The sequence below is a fragment of the Macrobrachium rosenbergii genome, chromosome 18, assembly GCF_040412425.1.
Source record: "Macrobrachium rosenbergii isolate ZJJX-2024 chromosome 18, ASM4041242v1, whole genome shotgun sequence".
Taxonomy (NCBI): domain Eukaryota; kingdom Metazoa; phylum Arthropoda; class Malacostraca; order Decapoda; family Palaemonidae; genus Macrobrachium; species Macrobrachium rosenbergii.
The window spans coordinates 2,469,234-2,491,114 of record NC_089758.1 but is presented as its reverse complement, the minus strand read 5'-3'; the positions used below and the strand labels follow the sequence as shown (position 1 = coordinate 2,491,114).

The 21,881-nt window shown below is 38.1% G+C and overlaps 1 protein-coding gene across 1 annotated transcript; it reads left to right on the top strand.

The window, feature by feature from the left end:
• Nucleotides 1-2,882: 2,882 nt before the first annotated feature.
• LOC136848028 (lymphocyte antigen 75-like) lies at nucleotides 2,883-14,052 on the top strand. The gene is made up of 7 exons (XM_067120068.1): nucleotides 2,883-3,064; nucleotides 6,364-6,399; nucleotides 6,661-6,831; nucleotides 7,709-7,945; nucleotides 8,416-8,481; nucleotides 10,572-10,742; nucleotides 13,701-14,052. Exons 1-7 carry the CDS (start codon nucleotides 3,034-3,036, stop codon nucleotides 13,940-13,942), a joined length of 954 nt encoding a protein of 317 aa, XP_066976169.1. The 5' UTR covers nucleotides 2,883-3,033; the 3' UTR covers nucleotides 13,943-14,052.
• Nucleotides 14,053-21,881: the final 7,829 nt, after the last annotated feature.

Genomic DNA, 21,881 nt, shown 5'->3' with positions numbered 1-21,881 from the left:
CTTCAGTGACGAATATTTTTACCACTGGGTTGTCAAGAGAAGGAAACGTTAATACTGACTTTTAAAAGAAAATGATTGAGATGGCTTTTTCTGTCCGCCCGCCCTCAGATCTTAAAGACTACTGAGGCTACAGGGCTGCAAATTGGTATGTTCATCCACCCCCCAGTCATCGTACATACCAGATTGCAGCCCTCTAACCTCAGTAGTTTTTATTTTATTTAAGGTTAAAGTTAGCCATGATCATGCGTCAGACACCGCTATAGGTGCCAACAACACAGGCCACCACCGGGCTGTGGCTGAAGGTTTCATGCGCCGCGGCTGAGAGTTTCATGGGCCATGGTTGAGAGTTTCATACAGCATTATAAGCTGTACAGAAAACTCGATTGCGCCGAAGTTTCTTCGGCGCAGTTTTTACTTGTACTCGTACTTAGAATCGATATCGTTTGAAACACTTAAAGGTTTATGAGCTTTTATCACACCACTGACATTTTTTATATTTATAAACCTTAAGCTATAAATTTCGGTTAATATCCAATTCGCTCTACCTCGAAAATAACACCGAAGGGGAACAAGTAGCTCTTCATTGGGCGAGTCGGTAGAGCTGTGGCCTAGCACTCGGTAGGTCCGAGTTCGAGTCTCCGGCCGGCTGATGAAGAGTTAGAGGAATTTATTTCTGGTGATAGAAATTCATTTCTCGCTATAATGTGGTTCGGATTCCACAATAAGCTGTAGGTCCCGTTGCTAAGTAACCAGTTGATTCTTAGCCACATAAAATAAGTCTAATCCTTCGGGCCAGCCCTAGGAGAGCTGTTAATCAGCTCAGTGGTCTGGTAAAACTAAGGTATACTTGACTTAAGGGAACAAGTGAGAGTCACTTGGGATATTCGAACCCCCAGTCGTGACAACCTCCGACTGAATAAGAATGAAATTAACACTGCCTTTTCGGCCCCCACGAACCCTTCTGAAGAACTTTAATCTAGAAGCAGCTCTGGTAAGGGCGCTGGAGCCCAAAGCGGTAAGGCTCCGGCATTCTTATTTATTGTCTCATTTTCCTCCTTGGAGTAAATGTGATGTTTAACATCTCAGCGAAATTGAAGATTATAATTTCACGATAATACCTTTTTTTTTAAGTGGCGCGTGCTCCAGTAAATAAGCACAAAATTTATAGTCCGTGGACTACTTTCCTTACCGGCCTTGCCATACACCTTTACAAAATGTTATGTGCAACTCAGTAACCTTCTATGCACACCTTGCACCTCTGTCTTGCTCAAGCATTCCGGTGTTTCGTGGGTATTGCAGCTTATCCTGAAGCTCTAGTTAATGTGCCTTCGATCTCTGTACTTACATATGCGTTAGTGATGGAAGGCCGGTCCCCGGGCTGGATGAAGATAAGTATAAAACGGAGCTAGTTCGTCGTCGCCTGTCGATGCTACAGAAAGACCAAGTATAAATAAACATTGCACTTAACTAGAAAGAGATGTTGAATGAGAGGTAGGTACTATCTGCAAAGCTTCTTATATTTAAGATGGAATCGGTACGTGCTTCAGGGATTTCCCGACCAGTGTTTCAGTCCGGCTGGTCTTTGTCTAGAGGACAGCACTTCTGGGAGTCTTCAACTCAACAATTGTAATTATGTTTTACACCCTAGCTCCCGTAGGGGGTTAGTGCCGTCAGTGCACCTCACCGGGTGCACTGTAGGCATTACCAAAGGTTCTTTGCAGCGCCCCTTCGGCCCCTAGCTGCAAGGCTTTTCATTCTTTTACTGTACTTCATCTATCCTCCATCTTGCTATCCACCCTCTCCTAACAATTATTTTATAGTGCAACTGCTTTGAGGTTTTCCTCCTGTTACACCTTTCAAACCTACCTACTCTCAATTTCCTTTCCAGTTCTGAATAACCTCATTGGCCCCAGTGCTTGGCCCTTGGCCTAAACTCTGCATTCCATTCCAACCCATTTATACCTTAGTCTGAATATAACCGTGGGTCATCTTCTGTAAGCATCTTTTCAAAAAGTTATGTCTGCCATCACCTTTAGTTCCTGTGCCTCCAAAGATGGTGCCTGGAACCTTCATCTTGCTGTGTTACCATTAACACTCTTCCGCTGAGGTACCTCGATGTCAGAACGCCGAGTATTGGAGGTCTATCATTTCCTTCACTGTGGAGCTGTGGAACCGTTTTCTTGTCCGTGTGAAGGAAGTTGTCACTCATTAGTGTTAGAAAACCTCAGGAGTTATTTCAACATTCAATGCTACCGGCTTATTTTCTTATTGTTTCTCAACTGCCGTTTGTACATGAGCTTAATTATTTGTTTGTTTGTATGTTCCTGTTTATTTGAATCTTTTGTCTGTATGTTTCTTCCTTTCTTCCTCTCAGCTTTTCCTGCATGAGCAATCCATAACATGGGAATTTTCTTCGGGGGTGGTGCAAATAGCCAGTGAAAATTTTAATAACTTCTACAGAAGTCCAAAACTAATGTTCATAGCTCTCTCTCTCTCTCTCTCTCTCTCTCTCTCTCTCTCTCTCTCTCTCTCTCTCTCTCTCTCTCTCTCTCTCTCTCTCTATATATATATATATATATATATACATATATATATGTATAAATATATATTTATATATATATATATATATATATGCATATATATATGTATAAATATATATTTATATATATATATTTATATATATATATATATATATATATATATATATATATATATATATATATATATATATATATATATATATCTTGGCAATCATTCTTTTAGAGAGAGAGAGAGAGAGAGAGAGAGAGAGAGAGAGAGAGAGCTAAGACAGAAGTGCCCTGGGAAAACCACCACCTGGCTGCACCCTGATTATTAATAATTTGTCTCCATGGCTCTTCCATGAAGCCAACAGCTGAGACGGGTTCCCAGTAGCGAGAGATAATCGCCATAAAAATCTCTCTTGCTGTGTTCACTGCTGTCACACATCTCCAAGCATAAAGTCAAGCGTGCGAGTTTTGCAGACGGTAAATAATTATAGAGAAGTCCAGAGTCATGTTGCTGCCTTTCCTGACCTTTTCTGTGGGTAAGATGACTTTACTTTCATTTCTGCCAGCTATCGCGTGGTCGAAGTTAAACTTAAATAAGTCGTTGTGAGTGAACTTTACTCCACTTGATTTAGCAGAGACAACGGTAAAACGAGTGTAGACTCTTGTTTCGTTTGGTTCTTGAGAAACCTTCTTGAATTTGCCCTTTCCATAGACATGCTCGACAAGGACAGATTGTTGTCACTCATTGCACGCTTCTCTGGTCTTACTTCGAGTGACTAGCGAGCGTTTTCCTTTAGCTGCGACCTTACGATCTTTCCGCCGAGTGATCTGTTTTGATTGATTCAGCTTCTGCACACTTATTTTCATTGTGGCCTCATCTAGAATGGCTACTCAACACATTGTTTTTCCAATCGTTGGATGCAGTCAGTCTCATTAAGATTAATTTTCCATGATAAAAATAAGTATTGGTCTTTTATTTTCGTGAGAAATCCATTATGGTTTCTGTAGAGATTCCTGAAGATAAAGGTACTTCAGGGGGAGGGGGAATTATATGAATGAATATTATGAATCTACAGAAGATATTCTGAGAGTACACATGGCCAAGTGCTTAGCGTTTTGGATTTGACACTATGAACTATACTCGAATATGTGGCTAGTCGTCTGAAGAAAATATGTTCGTATACAGCAAATTTTTTGTATAATTGCTATACATTTGTGTTCAAATGAAGATACGTTTGTGTTCACTGGACCGTGTGAACGTTTTCCATGTAAATAGATATATAAAACACAACGTGCGCTCGCTGTCACACATACACATGCACAACACGTACCTTAATACAGCTGGTGTTAAAGTCAACTCAAACATTGGCATTTGCAGTCAAGTGGTCACGGTTTACAAATTTTCCAGTCTTTCTTTCTTCTGTTCAAAAATCAGTGACAAGAAAGTGGTACTTGAACGCAGCACTGTCGTATTTTCCATATTCCCTGCTGACTGCAGTTCCGTTGTGACAAGTTTCTAAACGTTCATTACAACCGAGTGAACAGAGTGGTTTTACAATGCTTTTGTTGTAGAGTGACAGCGGGAAGGCTTCAGAAAAGGAATAAAGATGAAGCTTCTTAGAATAATTACCGAAATACGGCAAGTCCTTAAATGCGGTTAGTAGATGCAGATAGCCTATAAACTCTGGGTGATATCGGCCAATTTCAGTCGAGCCCACAATGTATGAAGGCTCGACTGAACTGGCCTTCATACACTGTAGCGCTCAAAATATGCTCGGGAAGAAGTTCTGTCACATATGTCAGTTCTTAACCAACTGCAGCTTTCAAGGCCGAATGGAAGCCTCTTGCATCAACAGGGGAAAAGGAGGACTTTCAACATCAGGATAAAAACACCTGTAACAGTAGCGTCCATAACATCATTTACTGTCGTATGCCGTGTAGAAATAATTTACTCGCTACTAAAAGTCCTTGAGGAAATCAATTTGAAGGAGAATTATGCCCTTTCAAACTTAAAAGAGAGTGAACACGAGAATCTGCTGCATTCCTATCCTTATGCGGTCCCTGATTATAAATCAGCGGTCGAGAATCACTTTGGGAAATGGAGCGACTAATGCTATTTACAGTTCTGCTTAAGTGTAACGTAAATTGGCCGTACTGTAACAACCCTACAGCGTCACCTAGAGCCTCGAATGACCTAGCTAGCTAGTTCACCGTGAAGGCAAGCCCGTACCAGCATAGAACAACAACGGAAATCAAGTCAATACCCGTATCTTAATATTCAAGTATCAGTAGAGTAAGCGTTGCCAGAAACCAGAAGCTTATAAATCTTTGTGGCTGCTTCCCAAGACGAAGTGCTCGAGATCTGCAATGGAATCTGTACTTTTGGTTTTATGCTTAAATAGTTTCTTCGGCTACCTCCTCTACTAATACTACTGTAGTTATTGTTTTAGGTAACATTGCTCTTAAGAATACACTTATTCAGGCTGTAAAAAATGCGCTTGTCTTTTTCTTTCCGCCCGCATTCTAAAACAAGAGGCACTGAACCGTGCAGTTCTCTTTGTTGCTCTGAAAATGTCATGAAGTTCAGTAATTACGAAGCTGCACAAAGTAAAACACTGGTATGCTGTGTTAAATGCTAGTCTTTTAGCATGTTTGATGTATGCTGTATATATTTATATATATATATATATATATATATATATATATATATATATATATATATATATATATATATATATATATTATATATATATATATATATATATATATATATATATTAAGCTAATTTCATTTGATATCCAATTCGCTTTACCTCGGAAATATTACTGAAGGGGAATTATAACTGATGAGTGATAGTCACCTGATGTCATCCACCGGCGCCAACTATCACTGAATTCAGTGACGAGTGCTCTACCAATAGGCTGTCAAAAGAGGTAGAAGTTGATACTAGCTCCTCCGTACAAATACCCGCACTCGACTGTGATTTGCACGGCGGAGTCGGTATCAACTTCTACCTCTTTTGACAGCCCGGTTGGTACAGCACTCGTCCCTGAATTCAGAGACAGTTTTGCCGTCCGTAGAGCGAGTCCATCAGGTGACTGTCACTTGTCATTACGCTTCGGTTATATTTCCGAGGCAGAGCGAATTGGATATTAAATAGAATTTGTAGCTTAATGTGTGTGTATATAGAATGTCGCGATGTACCACAGTGAAATGCAATAAAATATGGAAAAACATTAAGTTACTGAATGGTCAGGTGTCCAATGGCACTCTAGCCTAATTTGATAGACTGCTGTTCATGTTTGAAATGTTTCTGATATTTATCGTAAATTAAACTGAATTGACAGAATCATATTTAACCATACTGTATGCTCATAATGATTTATTTGGCACATTTGAGTCGATTTTTAAACGGACAATAATTGATTTCCCACTGTGTCCAACTCTGAGTCTGTTGCAACCTGTACAATCTTAAATGCACAAGTTTTGGGGCAAGGTAAATTCCTAACGAAAACCAAGTAAAGTTGTCTCCTAATTTTTGTCTTTTTACTCGGGTTATATCTAGAACGCGGAAATTTGTCTCGATTTCATGAGAGTTTGATCAAAGGTTCACAGCCTCCTGACTGGCAACAAGCCGGTAGATTTAGGAGAGGTCCGGATCTGGGTACGAGACCTATGTGTGCGAGATGGGAGACTTGTTGGATGGCCCCGCCTTGGCGGAGGTTCGCGGCCTCCGAAGGCTCTTATTTTGACTCAGATTCCGACACCCTGAACAACTTACTACTCTTTGACAAAAGACAATTTCCCTAAAAGTATTATTCCATTTTCTTTTCAGGGTTGGCCCTCGCAGAAAGCTCCGACAGCAATGTTGGTGAGTTTCTTTTGGTGATCATTTGTATGAGTCTGGTTCTCATGATTTCTTTCTTCTGTCTGACATTAAGATAGGTTTGCTTTGCTGAACACCTAATGAAATCATTTATTAGTTTACATGTACATACATATACAGTATGTAAGATAGGTAATGCTGTAGTTTTCAGCCTTGAATGTACGTTCATACTTAGAAGAATATCAGTCCAGAGAGAAAGGACAAGCAATCACAAACTGACGGATTGATTTGGTTTCATACCGACAGTATGTGAAGCACCCTTCAGAGCCATAGGCCCGCGATGCCTGCTGATAGACACATCAATCATTGGTCCCTGGGACGAAGTTCGTCAGTTCTGCCACGGGCTCAAAGGAGAATTAGTGAACATGCACGATGCAAACACCCTTCATGACATTTTCCTCTTCATCAAGGAAAATCGTAAGTAATGTTAAGCTCAGTAAAAAGGTTTCTCAGAAAGTACTGCCAGTGCTAGCTTTTTGGATCCTTATAACATTGCAGTAATCGAAAATCGTAAGTAATATTAAGCTCAGTAAAAAGATTTCTCAAAAGTACTACCATGCTAGCTTTTTGGATCCTTATAACATTGCAGTTATCAACTTTTCATCTGCTGGTTTAGAACAGTTTTGATTTGGCTCTGGTTTGGTCAAAAACTCTTGCGCAGTAGTCCCCCAGGAACTGCGCCTACCTTTGTCCTTGATAACAAAACGCTGGTGCCCCATATTCTATATATATATATATATATATATATATATATATATATATATATATATATATATATATATATATATATATATATATATATACATACATACACACAGTATGTGTACAAGCATTCCTCTGTTTCTTTATCAATCTGGAGCAGTACATATTTAGTGTCATTCAAATGAAACTTTGTATCTTTATCTGACTTGGGCGTCAGGACCATAGCAGAAATCAGTTTATTTAGTATGAATAAACTTCATCACAAGTTTGAATCCTGGCTGGGACGGATGCACTTATTAATTATCATTCCCCTTGGGTGTAAACGATGCCAAGATAAAGTGAACGCGGTATTAAGTGATATTTGGGGCATAATTTTCATGAGCATAAAAAATTTACTTGCGTATAAAAACAACACTTCATATTGAGCACGCATGCACGTATACACAAACGCACAATCACACACACACACACACACACATTATACATATTTACGTGTGTTTGTGTGTGTGGGTGTTCGCGTGCTTGCGTATGCGACTTTTTATTGGTAAATTGTCCGCACATTGATCACAAACTGAAAATATCTTTTGCACAGCCATTCTCGATTCGACGAGCTACTGGATTGGCGCATACGACATCCTTGAAGAGGGCGACTGGGTGTGGTCTTATAACAACACCCGAGTTCGCATGAACACTCCCCTGTGGGGCGTTCAGTCAGGGCGCCAGGAGCCAACGGGAGGCACGTACGAAAACTGCGCCGCCCTCAATACAGACTACTTTTACTATGTTTTCGACGACAACTGCGAGGCGTCAAATGCGGCGATTTGTGCTGGTAATAGTCTCACGTCTTTTCTTGCTGCCTTTTTTTTTATTCAATTTTCGAAGAAGCACTTGAACAAAATATTTATCGGCAATTTCTATATATTTTCAAAATTGTTCATTGAGATCTTGAGTCATTTCTCTCTGGGGTCATCAACTGATCATTCTAGCGTAGGAAATTAATATTGATTTGCAAAGAGCTCATATAATATTTCTTTCAGTCACAGGATCTTTAGAAATAAAGGTCAGCAAAAAAAAAAAAATAGAATCCAAAACACTCGAATCTCTTCATCCGAATTTTCTTTACAGCTTATTGATTTTCTTGGTAGAGACGTCAATAGTTGTTTGTCCTGGTGCAATGAAACTCCGTTACTGATTTATCTTTGACCCCATCATTAGTGTTACTGGTTATAAACTGATACGTAACACGTCGCAGAGCAAAGAGGGATCTCTTATTAATCTCGCAATTTTTATGGGTTTCAGCTACCGGCAACAGCGTTGCAGCAAAGCCTGCAGATGAAGAGGAGAAGATTAGTCCACCGAACAGAGGTAAGGAGAATAAATATCAAGGTTGTCTGATAAAAATACCAGTAACCGAACCAACACACTATCACGCATGCAGTCGACAAAAAAAAATTCATCTCATTTATAAGTGGCCCGCATATGTGGACGACTCTGGAGCCACGGATTCACACCCGCATGCACAGGGGGATAGTGCCGTCAGTTCGCTACGCGTGGTGTGCTGTAGGCATTACTTTTAAACCTTTTATTTTACCTCCATTCTCATTCCTTTCATCTGGTTTTCCGTCCAGCCTCCCTGACTAGTACCTCGTGGCGCAGCTGCGGTATTCTCTCTCTCAGCTCAACCTTTAGACCCTTGTTCCTCAAGGATCTCCTCATCTTTGCTGTCCAACTCCCTCTTTCCTCCTTTCTGTGCTCCGAGTGGCCGAAAATGCCAGTGTTTGGCTCAACCGCCTAAATCTCATAAATCAAACCGAATCCAAACTAAGGATTCACACAGTACCTGAGGCTTTGCTCAGGTAGGCAGCAGACCCTGCATATACCAGAGAATAACTGTACCCAACTGCCCTACCCATCAATGACTCAACTGACAGCATTTAATAGCATATTACGCCGTCTGATATTCACTCAAAACGGGCGAATTCATTGAAGTGTTATAATTCAGATAAGAGTTAACTTTCTTTAATCTTCGTACCCGTTTTGTTGCAAGATTTACAAGGACCATCCTCTTACTAGGGGAACACAGCTCAATTCGCCGTCCTTTGAGATAATCTTGTTGTCTTTCAAGTTCGAAAGATATTCTAAACAAAATTCCTATTTCCTGTGAGCAGTAATTTAATTAAGGTTATGCACAAAAACTTGTAATTAAGGCTGAGGTTTCTCAGAATGAAGCCAGTTGCTCAGTTGCATGAGAAAATGGGATGGAATAGAGAAGAAAACATAAATAATGGAATCCTTTTTTTGTTATGATTGTTGAACGTGAGACAATATGTTTAAAGTTAAGAAACAATCCCCTAGTCTCTTTAAATTACCCTAAAAGGGTTTGCATTGGTAGAAACTAAAGTTGTTCTTATTTATGTTATTCTAGAGTCGATCCAGATGACAAAACCGGATGGCCTGAATTGCTTGTAGCGAGCAAGTGCCCCGTTATGGCCCGGAGCGATTTCTGTGGTACTCATTTTTTTCCGAATTGATTAGAATTCTTTTCTAATCTCTCCGCCCTCCGATCTCTCCCTACTCTCTCAATCTCTTTCTCTCTCTTGATAACTTAATCAGTCTTAATCAGTTTCACTTCATAGGGCCTACAGTATGTGCATGGCCCGGTGTAGGTTTTCAGTAATTAAATGCTTTAGGTTAACAATGATGCCTAAGAAATCTTTATGGGGAAATTCCATTGCAAGATTACTTTCTTTCTATGAATGCGCGGAGTGGAAAATCGCCATATTACGATATACTGTTTGCTGAAGAGGTCTTGCCAGCGTTGTTTATTCGCTAGAAGTTAAACGTTGACTTTCTCGCCATCGTACTGCAGGGAAGTTAACAAGAGAAATATTTGTAATGCTTCGCTGTTACAAGAGATCTTTTTGCGAAATGTCTGTGGGTGATACCAAGCATCATCGGAAATATGAAGTAAACAAATTCATCTTGACTCTTGACCGGATAGAAACATTTTGCTTCAGAGACAAAGCCAAAACTTGCTCGTTTTGATTATTCAAGAAAAACTGGGCGTTTAAAATTGCAGATTTATTTGTTTATCATATTCAGCTTTGTATGGCTTATAACGGCGTATTTTGCATTCACTGCCAACAAATAGGTTTTCCTGATTGAAGTCCTTACTTGCTATAGTAGGTTTTAATGTCACGATTTATTCTTCAGTAACATAATCAGCTCAGTACCTTTTCCTAATATCTGTCTGTCTGTGTGGCCTTATTTTAAACATCTTTCATAAAATCTTTATCGTATACCGTACAGATACTATCGTTACGGATCCCTTAATGGATAAGTGACTATAACAACAACAATTCAGTATACTGCAACTTTGCATTCCTGTTCGTGATTGCACCGAGTTTGACCTCCCGTCCTGACTAATCCTTTCTAAGATATATGTTTCCCCTTAGAGTGTCCTTCGCCCTTCACCATGATCGGCAATGTGTGTCTCCTGGTCGATGCGGTGAAAGAAAACCCATGGTCTGACCAACAGTTGATCTGCAATGCCCTCGGAGGTCACATGGCCAAGATACAAGATGCCAACGACCTGGGCGATCTCTACACCTATCTCATCAGCAACGGTGAGTTTTGCACAGCGTCTCGAGGTTTTCCTCTACCTGTCTGTCTTCCTGTTCATCTGTATCCCTGCAGGTATGGGCATGGTCCACACGCAGAGCTTGAGATTCGGTCTGGCCACTGGCCACTGGAGATTTGAATCCCACCAGAGGAAGGTAGATGTCCACTGTAACTTCACACACTACGTCGCCACTGCGTCCCTCCTTAATTGTTGATTCAGGATGAAACTATAATGCAGAAAATTTCCTTGCCTGCTCAGATAGCTCACCAGCTGCCAATCATCCCATCCTCCTACACACATTAAGCCCACTGTTTCTGTCTTCCGCGCACCCTGAGGCTTCGTGCCTACTGGGCCCCATCTGTTCCACTGTCTCTCACCCCAGTGAGCCAACAATACCTCGGTCTCCTTCTCCTCCTTTCTCCTATAGCTTCAAAATGAATCACACTTTTTGCCAGCCTGTCGCACTTCATTCTCTCCATGTGACCAAACCACTGAAATGCACTGTAATCCGTCCTTCCAACAATGCCATCCTATTTATCTTTATCTTATACGCTTTTCGGCTTTTCAGTCCTTTTTTTCCGATGTACTATGCAAAAAGCTCATCTCTTGCTTAATACCTCACTTCACGTACTGTGTAACTCGCATTTTGTCTCTCATCCTCTCAGCATCTGTTCATCATCATCATCATCCAGGTGCCGTATCCCCAAGGACGTCGGCAATCATGGCTCGCCACTCCTCTCCATTTCCGGCTCTCTGCAGCAACTGAGCTGCAGACATTCTTCCTCCAGTCATTCTCACCAATCCATCCATATATTTTTGTCTAGGTCTTCCTCTCGGCCTCCTTCCATTGATTTTACCAGTTACAGTTTTTATAAAAAATACCCTCAGGACTAAACCACTCCCATTATTTCTCTATTTATTGCCTCATCTCTTCCGTTTCCATTCGTCCTTAATAGTTTACTCTTTCAAATTCATTTATCTGCTTTTGTAGCTTCTCTTTCATATCACTGTCTAAAATTATTATCAGTATATATTAGCCGTTCCACTACAATTTCATACCCCCCTCTCTTATCCCTTGTATTGTGCATTTGCATATCCCGTCCTTTCTCTAACTTGGCTCATTACTCCATTAGTAGAAGACAAACAGATGGCGATTGTGAGAGAGACAATAAACGTACAGTGATAAAACATATATCAGTGGAAAGGCCAGGAAATTCTACATAAGGCCAATTGCATTCAAGACAGATTAATGAATACAATGCAGTAGCACAATACATGTGAAATGGCTACTAAAGAGCTATGAGGACACAACATTTTTACTCCAAATCGCTCTCACGTCTACAGATAAAAATCTAATTGTACTTAACATGTTGTTTTCTGTGTTAAAGTTTATCAACACCCTCCAAATATGGTCAGTGTTTTGCTTTGTGTTCTGTTACACTTCCCTCTTGAGTAACATAGGCGTCTTCTCGTATACCTATACAGGCAACTGTATCTGGGGTACTCTTCTCTTACATTAGCTACAAATTATCATCCATTTATTCATCACTCCTACATCCCTATATCTCCAATATCTCCAAGCTGACAAAGTGACTCGGTCATAAATGTTGCATATCCTTTCCACACTCTCGTCTATTTTCTTCTTTACTGACATACTACTCCAACCCTTTTCTCATCACGATCACTCGTCCCAGTTAAGTGTACAGACATATTTTGAACCCTTCACCTGCAGATGAAATTACTTTCTGTTATTTATTTTACTTTAGTATCCTTCTGACTATTCCCCACGTCTTCCGGTTCTAGTTCTTCCTTCTACTCTGCATTAACACAGAACTTAGCAAATTTTTCCTCGTCATTTTCTTCCCCGTATGTAGGCAGAAATTTTCTTCTGAGGAAAACACTGGTTCTCAGGTATACACCTCCTTCCGAACACATTTTTACAACAGTGTCTTTTTTTCTCATTCGCTTCAGGCCTTTCAATCCTATCAACTACACCAGTTCTTTCTCCGGCGTTATACATGACATTCTCTTGATAGGAAAAAAAAATCCTATACCTTTTACTGAAAAAGTATTTCTGCTGAAATTTGGATGCAGAAAAGGGACCTTTAAAAGACTACCTGTAATCTCATTAAGAATACTTTCCTTCCGAGAAAAATGTGTTGACAGTTTGCAAAACCACCTGGTGTGCGCTGACACAAGACACAAGTGTTCATCTCGCCCCGAGATTTCTTGAACATCCTTGACGCTGTCGCACATTCCATCAAGGATCATAGGACATGCATTTCAATGCTCCATAACTATATACTAATTGCTCTATAGGAGCTGTCGACAGATGTCTACCCTTTAATTTTTCTGAGCTCTTTCCCGTATCTTTTATTGAATATAGACTGATTTCTATCTTTTACCGAAATATGCAGCAAATCCTGTAAAACTTGTTTATCTGTATACAGGTTTTGTAGAATGTGCTGTGTATTTCGGTAAAAGATATAAATCAGTCAATATTAATTAAAAGATAGTGGAAAGAGCTCAGAAAAATGAAACGAGGATAAAGGAGCGGAGGAAAATTTTAAATAGAGAGAGAATATGAATGTAGATTATAGTCTGACCAAATTCTTCACAAGGAGAGAGTAGTTTTCAGCATTCCTCGCATCATTAAAAGGATGAAACTCCAGGTATAAAACTAAACAAAACCCTTCAGTTTACCGTCTTACTCTCAACTCCGAAGTTATTGGAGGTCAAAGGACAAAGCAAACATTGGCCCCAAAGTCACAAGTTGAGTTAAAAGTCTCATAACAAGATGTTTATTGGTTTCGTGAATGATTTTGAGCAAGTATTACTCAGGACCCACTCAGAGTGGGTCCTGGTATTACTGACCTTTAATTCTTATAGCAGAATTGCGGAGGCAAAACTGTTTACCATTTAGGTATGGCAAACTAACTGAAGTTTTTACTCTTCAATTTAGAGGTCATAATCGACTTGTGGCTGGGCGGCTCTGACTCAAGATTGGAAGACACATGGTTGTGGGAAGATGACACCGAGGTCCCCAGGGGTACGCCATTTTGGGGAGCGGAGGGCAGTGGTGCTCAGGAGCCTGCCGGGGGCATGTACGAGAACTGCCTGGCCCTTTTCAGGAATGATTACTTCTTCTTCCACGATGATCGGTGCGACCGAATGAAAGGCGTTATTTGCCAGTATGATATCTAACAAGCTTCTGAATATCATCACAGTAATTGTTAAGAAAAGGTCTTCAATTTTGTGCCTTGTTAAATGACTAGATATACAGTATATGTGTGTAATAAAGAACTAAACGGCACTACTGGCTATTTTATTCCAAAATATTATCACTCGGGAGCGCGTGCACCTGTGCTCACACACGCGAGCATACTAATATATATATATATATATATATATATATATATATATATATATATATATATATATATATATATATATATATATATATATATATATATATATATACTGTATATATGGGTGTCCATAAAGTCGTGCTGCAATTTAAACACTTTTAGCTTCGTAACTGTAAATGATAGAATTAATCTGCAAGAAGGATAAGAGAACTTGACTTGTCTTAGTTTTCTGTTCTGAAGTTTTATTCATCATTTGTTTTATCAAATATTTTTCGCAATTTCTGAAACTGAAAAAGGACTTACTGTTCAGAACTGCTGCTGACCCGTGGCTTCACTAGAAGAAAAAGCAAACCTCGATCTTTGGTTGGCCGAGCTAAAATGTACTGTCGCTCCCCGAAGAAGGTTCACAACGCTGTACAATAAAGAAGCACCACGCAGGAATTGCACAGCCATGCGAATGAAGAAATATAAGGAAACAGGTTTTGTTATTGATAAACCACTGTTCGGTAGACCATGCGTGGACGAAGGAACTGTAGCACCTGTAGAAAACAATCCTTTGAAAGGAGTCCGAGAAAGAATCTAAGACGAGCATCTTTGGAGATGAGGCTTTCAAAATCTACTGTGCATAAGATGCAAGCGTACAGAATCCAAATGCATCAGATGTTGTTAAGAAGAGGATTACCGTACACGGATTACTTTCTGTCATCAGTTCAATGAAAGGATTAACACTGATTATTCATTTTTGAATGGTTATGCGCATCCTGTGTGGTGCTTCTCTGTTGTACAGGTTGTAAACTTTCTTTGGTCAGTAACAGTACATGTTAGCCAACCAAAGAACGCAGTTTTCTTTCTGTTCTATTGAAGCCATGGGTCAACAGCAGTCCTGAAAAAGAAGTTTCGAAATCATGAAAAATATTCTATAAAACAAATGATAAACCTTCAGAAGAAAAAAAAATTAACTAAATACATCAAACTTTATTAATTCTACTATGTATAGCTACGAAGCAACATGTATTCTAAATTGTACCATGACTTTATGGACACCTTATAAACACACACACACACACACACACACACACACACATATATATATATATATATATATATATATATATATATGTATATATATATATATATATATATATATATATATATATATATCACACACAAAATTATATGTGTATATATATAATGTAGATGTTGATGGAAAGATCTTGAAACAGAATGATATACATTTTCAGAGTTTATTATAAGATAAAAATGGATGGGGTTGTTTAATCACTCAGACAGAGTTTTCCCCAGAATCTCATTTTCTTCTCACTCTTGCCATCCCCAACAAACTCCACTGGGCACATTGGTAATATATATATATATATATATATATATATATATATATATATATATATATATATATATATATATATATATATATATATATATATATATATATATATATATATATATATATATATATATATATATACACACATATACACATACATATATGTGTATCTTAATTACATATTTTCTGAAACGCCTCCCAGCAGATTTTAAAGCACAGCACTCTACTGTCAATTACACAGGGAATATTTATGCGTGAGATGCAAGTTTGCCAGCAAGGTGTGCACGAAGAAGTCTTCCCGGGAAACATTCGTGGAAAATTGCAATCAAGTTTTTTCGTGGAAAACCCGGCGCTCTTATTAATTTTCGATAGGTGCCACAACAGAACCAAAAGGGCTCTTTTTCGAGAATCTATCTTTACTGAGAGAGAGAGAGAGAGACAAGTCTAAGCTGGTCATCGCATCTAGGGGCGGGCGTCAGCGACCCGTGTCGGCGCGTGGCAGCGCCAATACTGAGGGTCATTAAATCCTCTGTAATGGGCTTCATGAGGGGTTCCACGACTCGTGTATGTTACCCAATCCTCCTTGAACGATGCCACGTTATACACGTACTCCTTAAATAATTATTCTCTGCCTACTGTTTCAATAGCTTAATGTAAAGTAAAATAAAGCTTCACCAAAATAATTCGTAAGTGATGTATTGATATATATATATATATATATATATATATATATATATATATATATATATATATATATATATACATACATATGTGTGTGTTTTTGTGTTTATGTAAGGTTATATTATAACATTAGATATTAAATGTTATTAAATTGGGTATTCAGTGATGTATTGATTATATATATATATATATATATATATATATATATATATATATATATATATATATATATATATATATATATATGTGTGTGTGTGTGTGTGTGTGTGTGTGTGTGTGTGTTTATGTAAGTATATATTATAACATTAGATATTAAACGTTATTAAGTTGGCTAACAAAATATGAGAATTAGGGGTAAATGGCATAAAAAATGATCTTAAAGCTATATGTGTTTTAATGTATCAGAACCTTATAATGAAAGGATAAACAAATGCAAAAAGAGTAAAGTATCATGGAAAGAGAAACAGAGAGCAGAAAAGCGTCGGGGTAGGAAGAGGGGGTGGGCCTCTGGGGAAAAAGGGGAGGGGGCGGGGGAAGAAGTATGTACGTCACAATACGTAACCGAGCATTGCCGTCTTATTGTATGTAAATGCAAATATATCTTCGTGGATATCCGGATATCCTGGTATTTGTCCGGATGGCACAAGTGTCCACCCAAAAGGACATCTTAAATCACTGGACCGTACTGACCGTCCTTCCGAAGACATCCAAATAAATCATTGTTTATGAAAATGGGTTTGTTGGTCCCTGTCCTCCAGTGGGACCTGTAATAAAAGGGGGAGGGATTAGCCAGGAATTTATGGGGGCTTTATTGTTTGTGAGGGTGTATCTATTACAGATTTTTGTACACTGTACAAGCAATTATGGATATATATACTGTATATATATATATATATACATACATACATATTTATACACATACATATATGTATTATAAAATCCACGTCAGCAGGTGAGTGAAAACCGGGACTTTGAACAAGTGCTTTCGTAGTTTATTCTACGTTTTCAGTTTGAACTAAAGTGTAGCATAAACTACCAAAGCACTGTTCTGACGTGGATTTTATAATATTCTCAAGCACACGTCCCTTCATGTTGCACTGGATATATATATATATATATATATATATATATATATATATATATATATATATATATATATATATATATATATATATATATATATATATATATAGATAGATAGATATATGAATGTCTTATACTGTAATCCACAGTACACTATGACGGCAAAAAGGTCCATGAAAGCCCTATATTCACGTGTTTCTATGGGCCTTCTCATATATACAGTATACTTTACATGTATATATGCATATACAGTATATGTGTGTGTGTGTGTGTGTGTGCGCGCTTGCTTGCGTGTCTCTTTTACGATACATCTTTTCCCCTCTGGAAGAGCCGCCAGGAGGGGTACAACCCTTCGGTTCCTCAACAAGTCTTTAGGCATGAGGGTGCTAGCTCGTCGCCGTTGCTTTGATTGAAAGCAGATAATGTTACTTATCTATAGTTGGGTGAACTGGTGAGAGGCAGCAAGGGAGCAAACCACGGACCGGACCGATCAACGTCAACCGCGAGCTTTATTAATAAGTTAGAAACCTCAGGTCCAGTACCATAAGAAGGATGTTAAAAGTGGCCACCAAAAAGTTTCCTTTCTGTTGTGTTTGGGTGTAATTGCGATATCCAGGCTGCCCAATGTCCTAACAAAGAGTTCCTTTCAAGTTCCGAGCATCTGCATCGGTTATAGGATTTACCTATTTGGAGATTGAATTTCAGTGTCTTATTTTTGAAATGGAAACAAATAATGAACTGTTCAAAATAGCTTCAAATTGTACAGTATACTTAACTTTGTTTGCAAATATGGTATAGATATGTTTAAGAAGCTCTTATTAGTGAGTAAATCTGAGTCAAGTACTGAAATATCAGTAATAAACAATTAAAAAATGCGCCGTAGTGTCTTCGGCGCAATCGAGTTTTCTGTACAGGCATAATCAAGGCCTCCGAAAATAGATCTATCATTCGGTGGTCTCGGTATAATGTTATATGAGCCACGGCCCATGAATAACCACAGCCGGGTGTTGGCCTGCCCTATATCGTTGCCAGATGCACGTTTATGGCTAACTTTAACCTTAAATAAAATAAAAAAAATACTGAGGCTAGAGGGCTGCAATTTGGTATGTTTGGTGATTGGAGGGTGAGTGATCAACATACCAATTTGCAGCCCTCTAGCCTCAGTAGTTTTTAAGATCTGAGGGCTGACGGACAGACAAAGCCGGCACAATAATTTCCTTTTACAGAAACCTGAAAGGGTGGGTCATATAAATATAAGGAAAAATGGAACATTACAAGACCTTCCCACGTTTTGAAAAAGTGAAAATGGCTATTGTGAAGAGAAACCTTAATTGTACGGTAATGGTTTCCTGTTCTTCAGGTACTGTACAGTACGTGTTGTCTCCCGGAACTGCACAAGCAAAAGGTACTCACGCGACCTTCGTCAGCAGCATACGGAACTCCGACCTTTAAGTCGCCAAAGTTTCTTAATCAGTTTTAACTCCTCCTAACAGAAAATGATATGCAATTAAAAGTTCTTTTGAAATGAAGGATACTCTTTCTAATAGCATATCTCTTTAAGAGTGAGATATAGCAAGTTTTGAGGGAGCTTCTATATTCTCGAAAGTCCCCGGTGAGGAGACCTTTACACACGTAGAGACCAACTATACGATAGTGGTAATTAAGCCCGAAATTTCAGCAAAAAATTGTTCAAGTCTCAACTTTAACTGCGCACGGAAGATAGCAATTTTTTGTTTGACAAGCAACGCACCCACTGAATGTTTTATCTGCTCCAATGGTAAACGTATTCTTGGTTTCCGTGGAAAAACCTGATTGGATGAGTTCGTAATGATTTCAAGCCATTATGCAAATGATATCTTGACGAAGCCGCCTTGATTTTTAGAAAGGAGAACATCTTGCACCATTCTTAACATACCGTGTATGAAAAAGAGAAAATACCGAGCCGAGTTATTTGTACGTTATTTGTACTTATTGGGTAGCAAAGAAGAAAATGGCTTTTTATATTAGATTTTAAGGTGTTTAGATAAGTTACCAGAGTGCCACAAGTATGAATTAAACTATGTACAAACACTGTGTTTCACAGTGTTGAACGGTTCGTGGAAAAATAAGCTTAGAGCGTGGATTCTTAAAGAATCACTCGTCTGTATCTCACTCCAAGAAAATCTGTTTATTCATCTTGAACAAATTTCTTTTAAAACAAATGACGGGGACAAATAAGAGTGTTAAGCCACAAGTATCATTTAATTCATCTTGAACAAATTTCTTTAAAACAAATGACGGAACAAATAAGAAAGTGTTAAGCCACAAGTCATTTAATCTCTTGAACAAATTTCTTTTAAAACAAATGACGGGGACAAATAAGAGTGTTAAGCCACAAGTATCATTTAAGTCATCTTGAACAAATTTCTTTTAAAACAAATGACGGGGACAGATAAGAAAGTGTTAAGTCACAAGTATCATTTAATTCATCTTGAACAAATTTCTTTTAAAACAAATGACGGATCAAATGAACAATCATTTAATTCATCTTTTCTTTTAAAACAAATGACGGGAACAAATAAGACAAATCTTGAACAAATTTAAGCCACAAGTATCATTTAAGTCATCTTGAACAAATTTCTTTTAAAACAAATGACGGGGACAGATAAGAAAGTGTTAAGTCACAAGTATCATTTAATTCATCTTGAACAAATTTCTTTTAAAACAAATGACGGGAACAAATAAGAAAGTGTTAAGCCACAAGTATCATTTAATTCATCTTGAACAAATTTCTTTTAAAACAAATGACGGGGACAAATAAGAGTGTTAAGCCACAAGTATCATTTAAGTCATCTTGAACAAATTTCTTTTAAAACAAATGACGGGAACAAATAAGAAAGTGTTAATCACAAGTATCATTTAATTAATCTTGAACAAATTTCTTTTAAAACAAATGACGGGAACAAATAAGAAAGTGTTAAGCCACAAAATATCATTTAATTCATCTTGAACAAATTTCTTTTAAAACAAATGACGGGAACAAATAAGAAAGTGTTAAGCCACAAGTATCATTTAATTCATCTTGAACAAATTTCTTTTAAAACAAATGACGGGAACAAATAAGAAAGTGTTAAGCCACAAGTATCATTTAATTTCATCTTGAAATTCATTTCTTTTAAAACAAATGACGGGAACAAATAAGAAAGTGTTAAGCCACAAGTATCATTTAATTCATCTTGAACAAATTTCTTTTAAAACAAATGACGGGAACAAATAAGAAAGTATTAAGCCACAAGTATCATTTAATTCATCTTGAACAAATTTCTTTTAAAACAAATGAAAATGAAAGTATTAAGCCATAAGTATCATTTAATTCATCTTGAACAAATAAAAAAGTGTTAAACAAATAAGAAAGTGTTAAACCATGTATCATTTAATTCATCTTGAACAAATTTCTTTAAAACAAATGACGGGGACAAATAAGAAAGTGTTAAGCCACAAGTATCATGTAATGCCTGTTGTTTCCTTTTCATTTTTCAGGAAGACTTTTGGGATGAAGTCGCCAGCACCACGCCTTGCTCATTGATCTGCAAGGGATTTATGAACTGACGGTGTGTAGCATTTCTTTGTGCTCACCCATCTACGTGATGACCAGACCCAATATTGCTCAGCTTCGTTGGCCGAACGACCAGCAGTATAGAATAGGTGTCTGCTCCTTTTCTTCAGGTAATCCATTTAATCGTTTCGTTCTTTCATGAAATCTTCATCTGGAAACCTCCAAGAGAGTTCCAGAGCCCTCAGAGAGAGAGAGAGAGAGAGAGAGAGAGAGAGAGAGAGAGAGAGAGAGAGAGAGAGATGAGTTATAGGAAAAGGTGATGAATAAATGAATATGAGGGAACTGAATATGAAACAGACACACCTGTTACTCGGGAGTTGCCAGCAGAGGGCAGGTATGAATTTCCTCCATGCTTAAATATTTGGAAATCGGAAGATTCCACAACTGCACTAGGCAAGCTATTCCGCATTTTATTTGCAACCAAGATAAAACTCCTTTAAATGCAGATTTATTTGTTAATAGTTTGCCTTATCATTGTCCGAGCGGTTCTACCACGTCGTTTTCCCAAAGAGAATTTCATCTAAACGTGAATTACATCGTCGAATACTAAATTTAAATCACGATTTTACTGACAGCTTGATAGATTGACATAGGTCTCTCTCTCTCTCTCTCTCTCTCTCTCTCTCTCTCTCTCTCTCTCTCTGTGCATTCTTGACCAGAAGGCATAAAAATGGCAATCTCCAACATTGTTATTTAGTCACTATTCCTTGATACTAAAATTGATTTTCCATATTTTCACTCTTGATGTACGAGTATCTATGTGTTGAATGTCATTTTTATTTTATCTAGTCGTTATTCCCTATTACTAAAATTGTTTTCCTTATTCTTTTAGTTTGTGATGTACCGATATCTATGTGTTGAATGTTATGTTTATTAAGTGGAGGTTGTAAGCCATTCGGTATCACTACAGAAACTGCAATACTTTCACCCACATAGCGATGATTAAGTCATAGGATGGTTCTGGTGCCTCTTGTGCAACTTGTAATTTAAGTTCCTTGACTTTCTGTCCGCATGTTTAGATAAAATTCATCCCCTGAAAACTCCTAAAGTAGATAGACATTAACAAGGATAGAG

Bases quoted from the DNA above. Each gene is read 5' to 3' on its own strand.
- LOC136848028 (XM_067120068.1), top strand. From the start codon at position 3,034: ATGTTGCTGCCTTTCCTGACCTTTTCTGTGG. The intron at 6,400-6,660 runs GTGAGTTTCTTT...TCATACCGACAG, and splicing joins AAGCTCCGACAGCAATGTTG to TATGTGAAGCACCCTTCAGA. The intron at 10,743-13,700 runs GTGAGTTTTGCA...TCTTCAATTTAG, and splicing joins CACCTATCTCATCAGCAACG to AGGTCATAATCGACTTGTGG.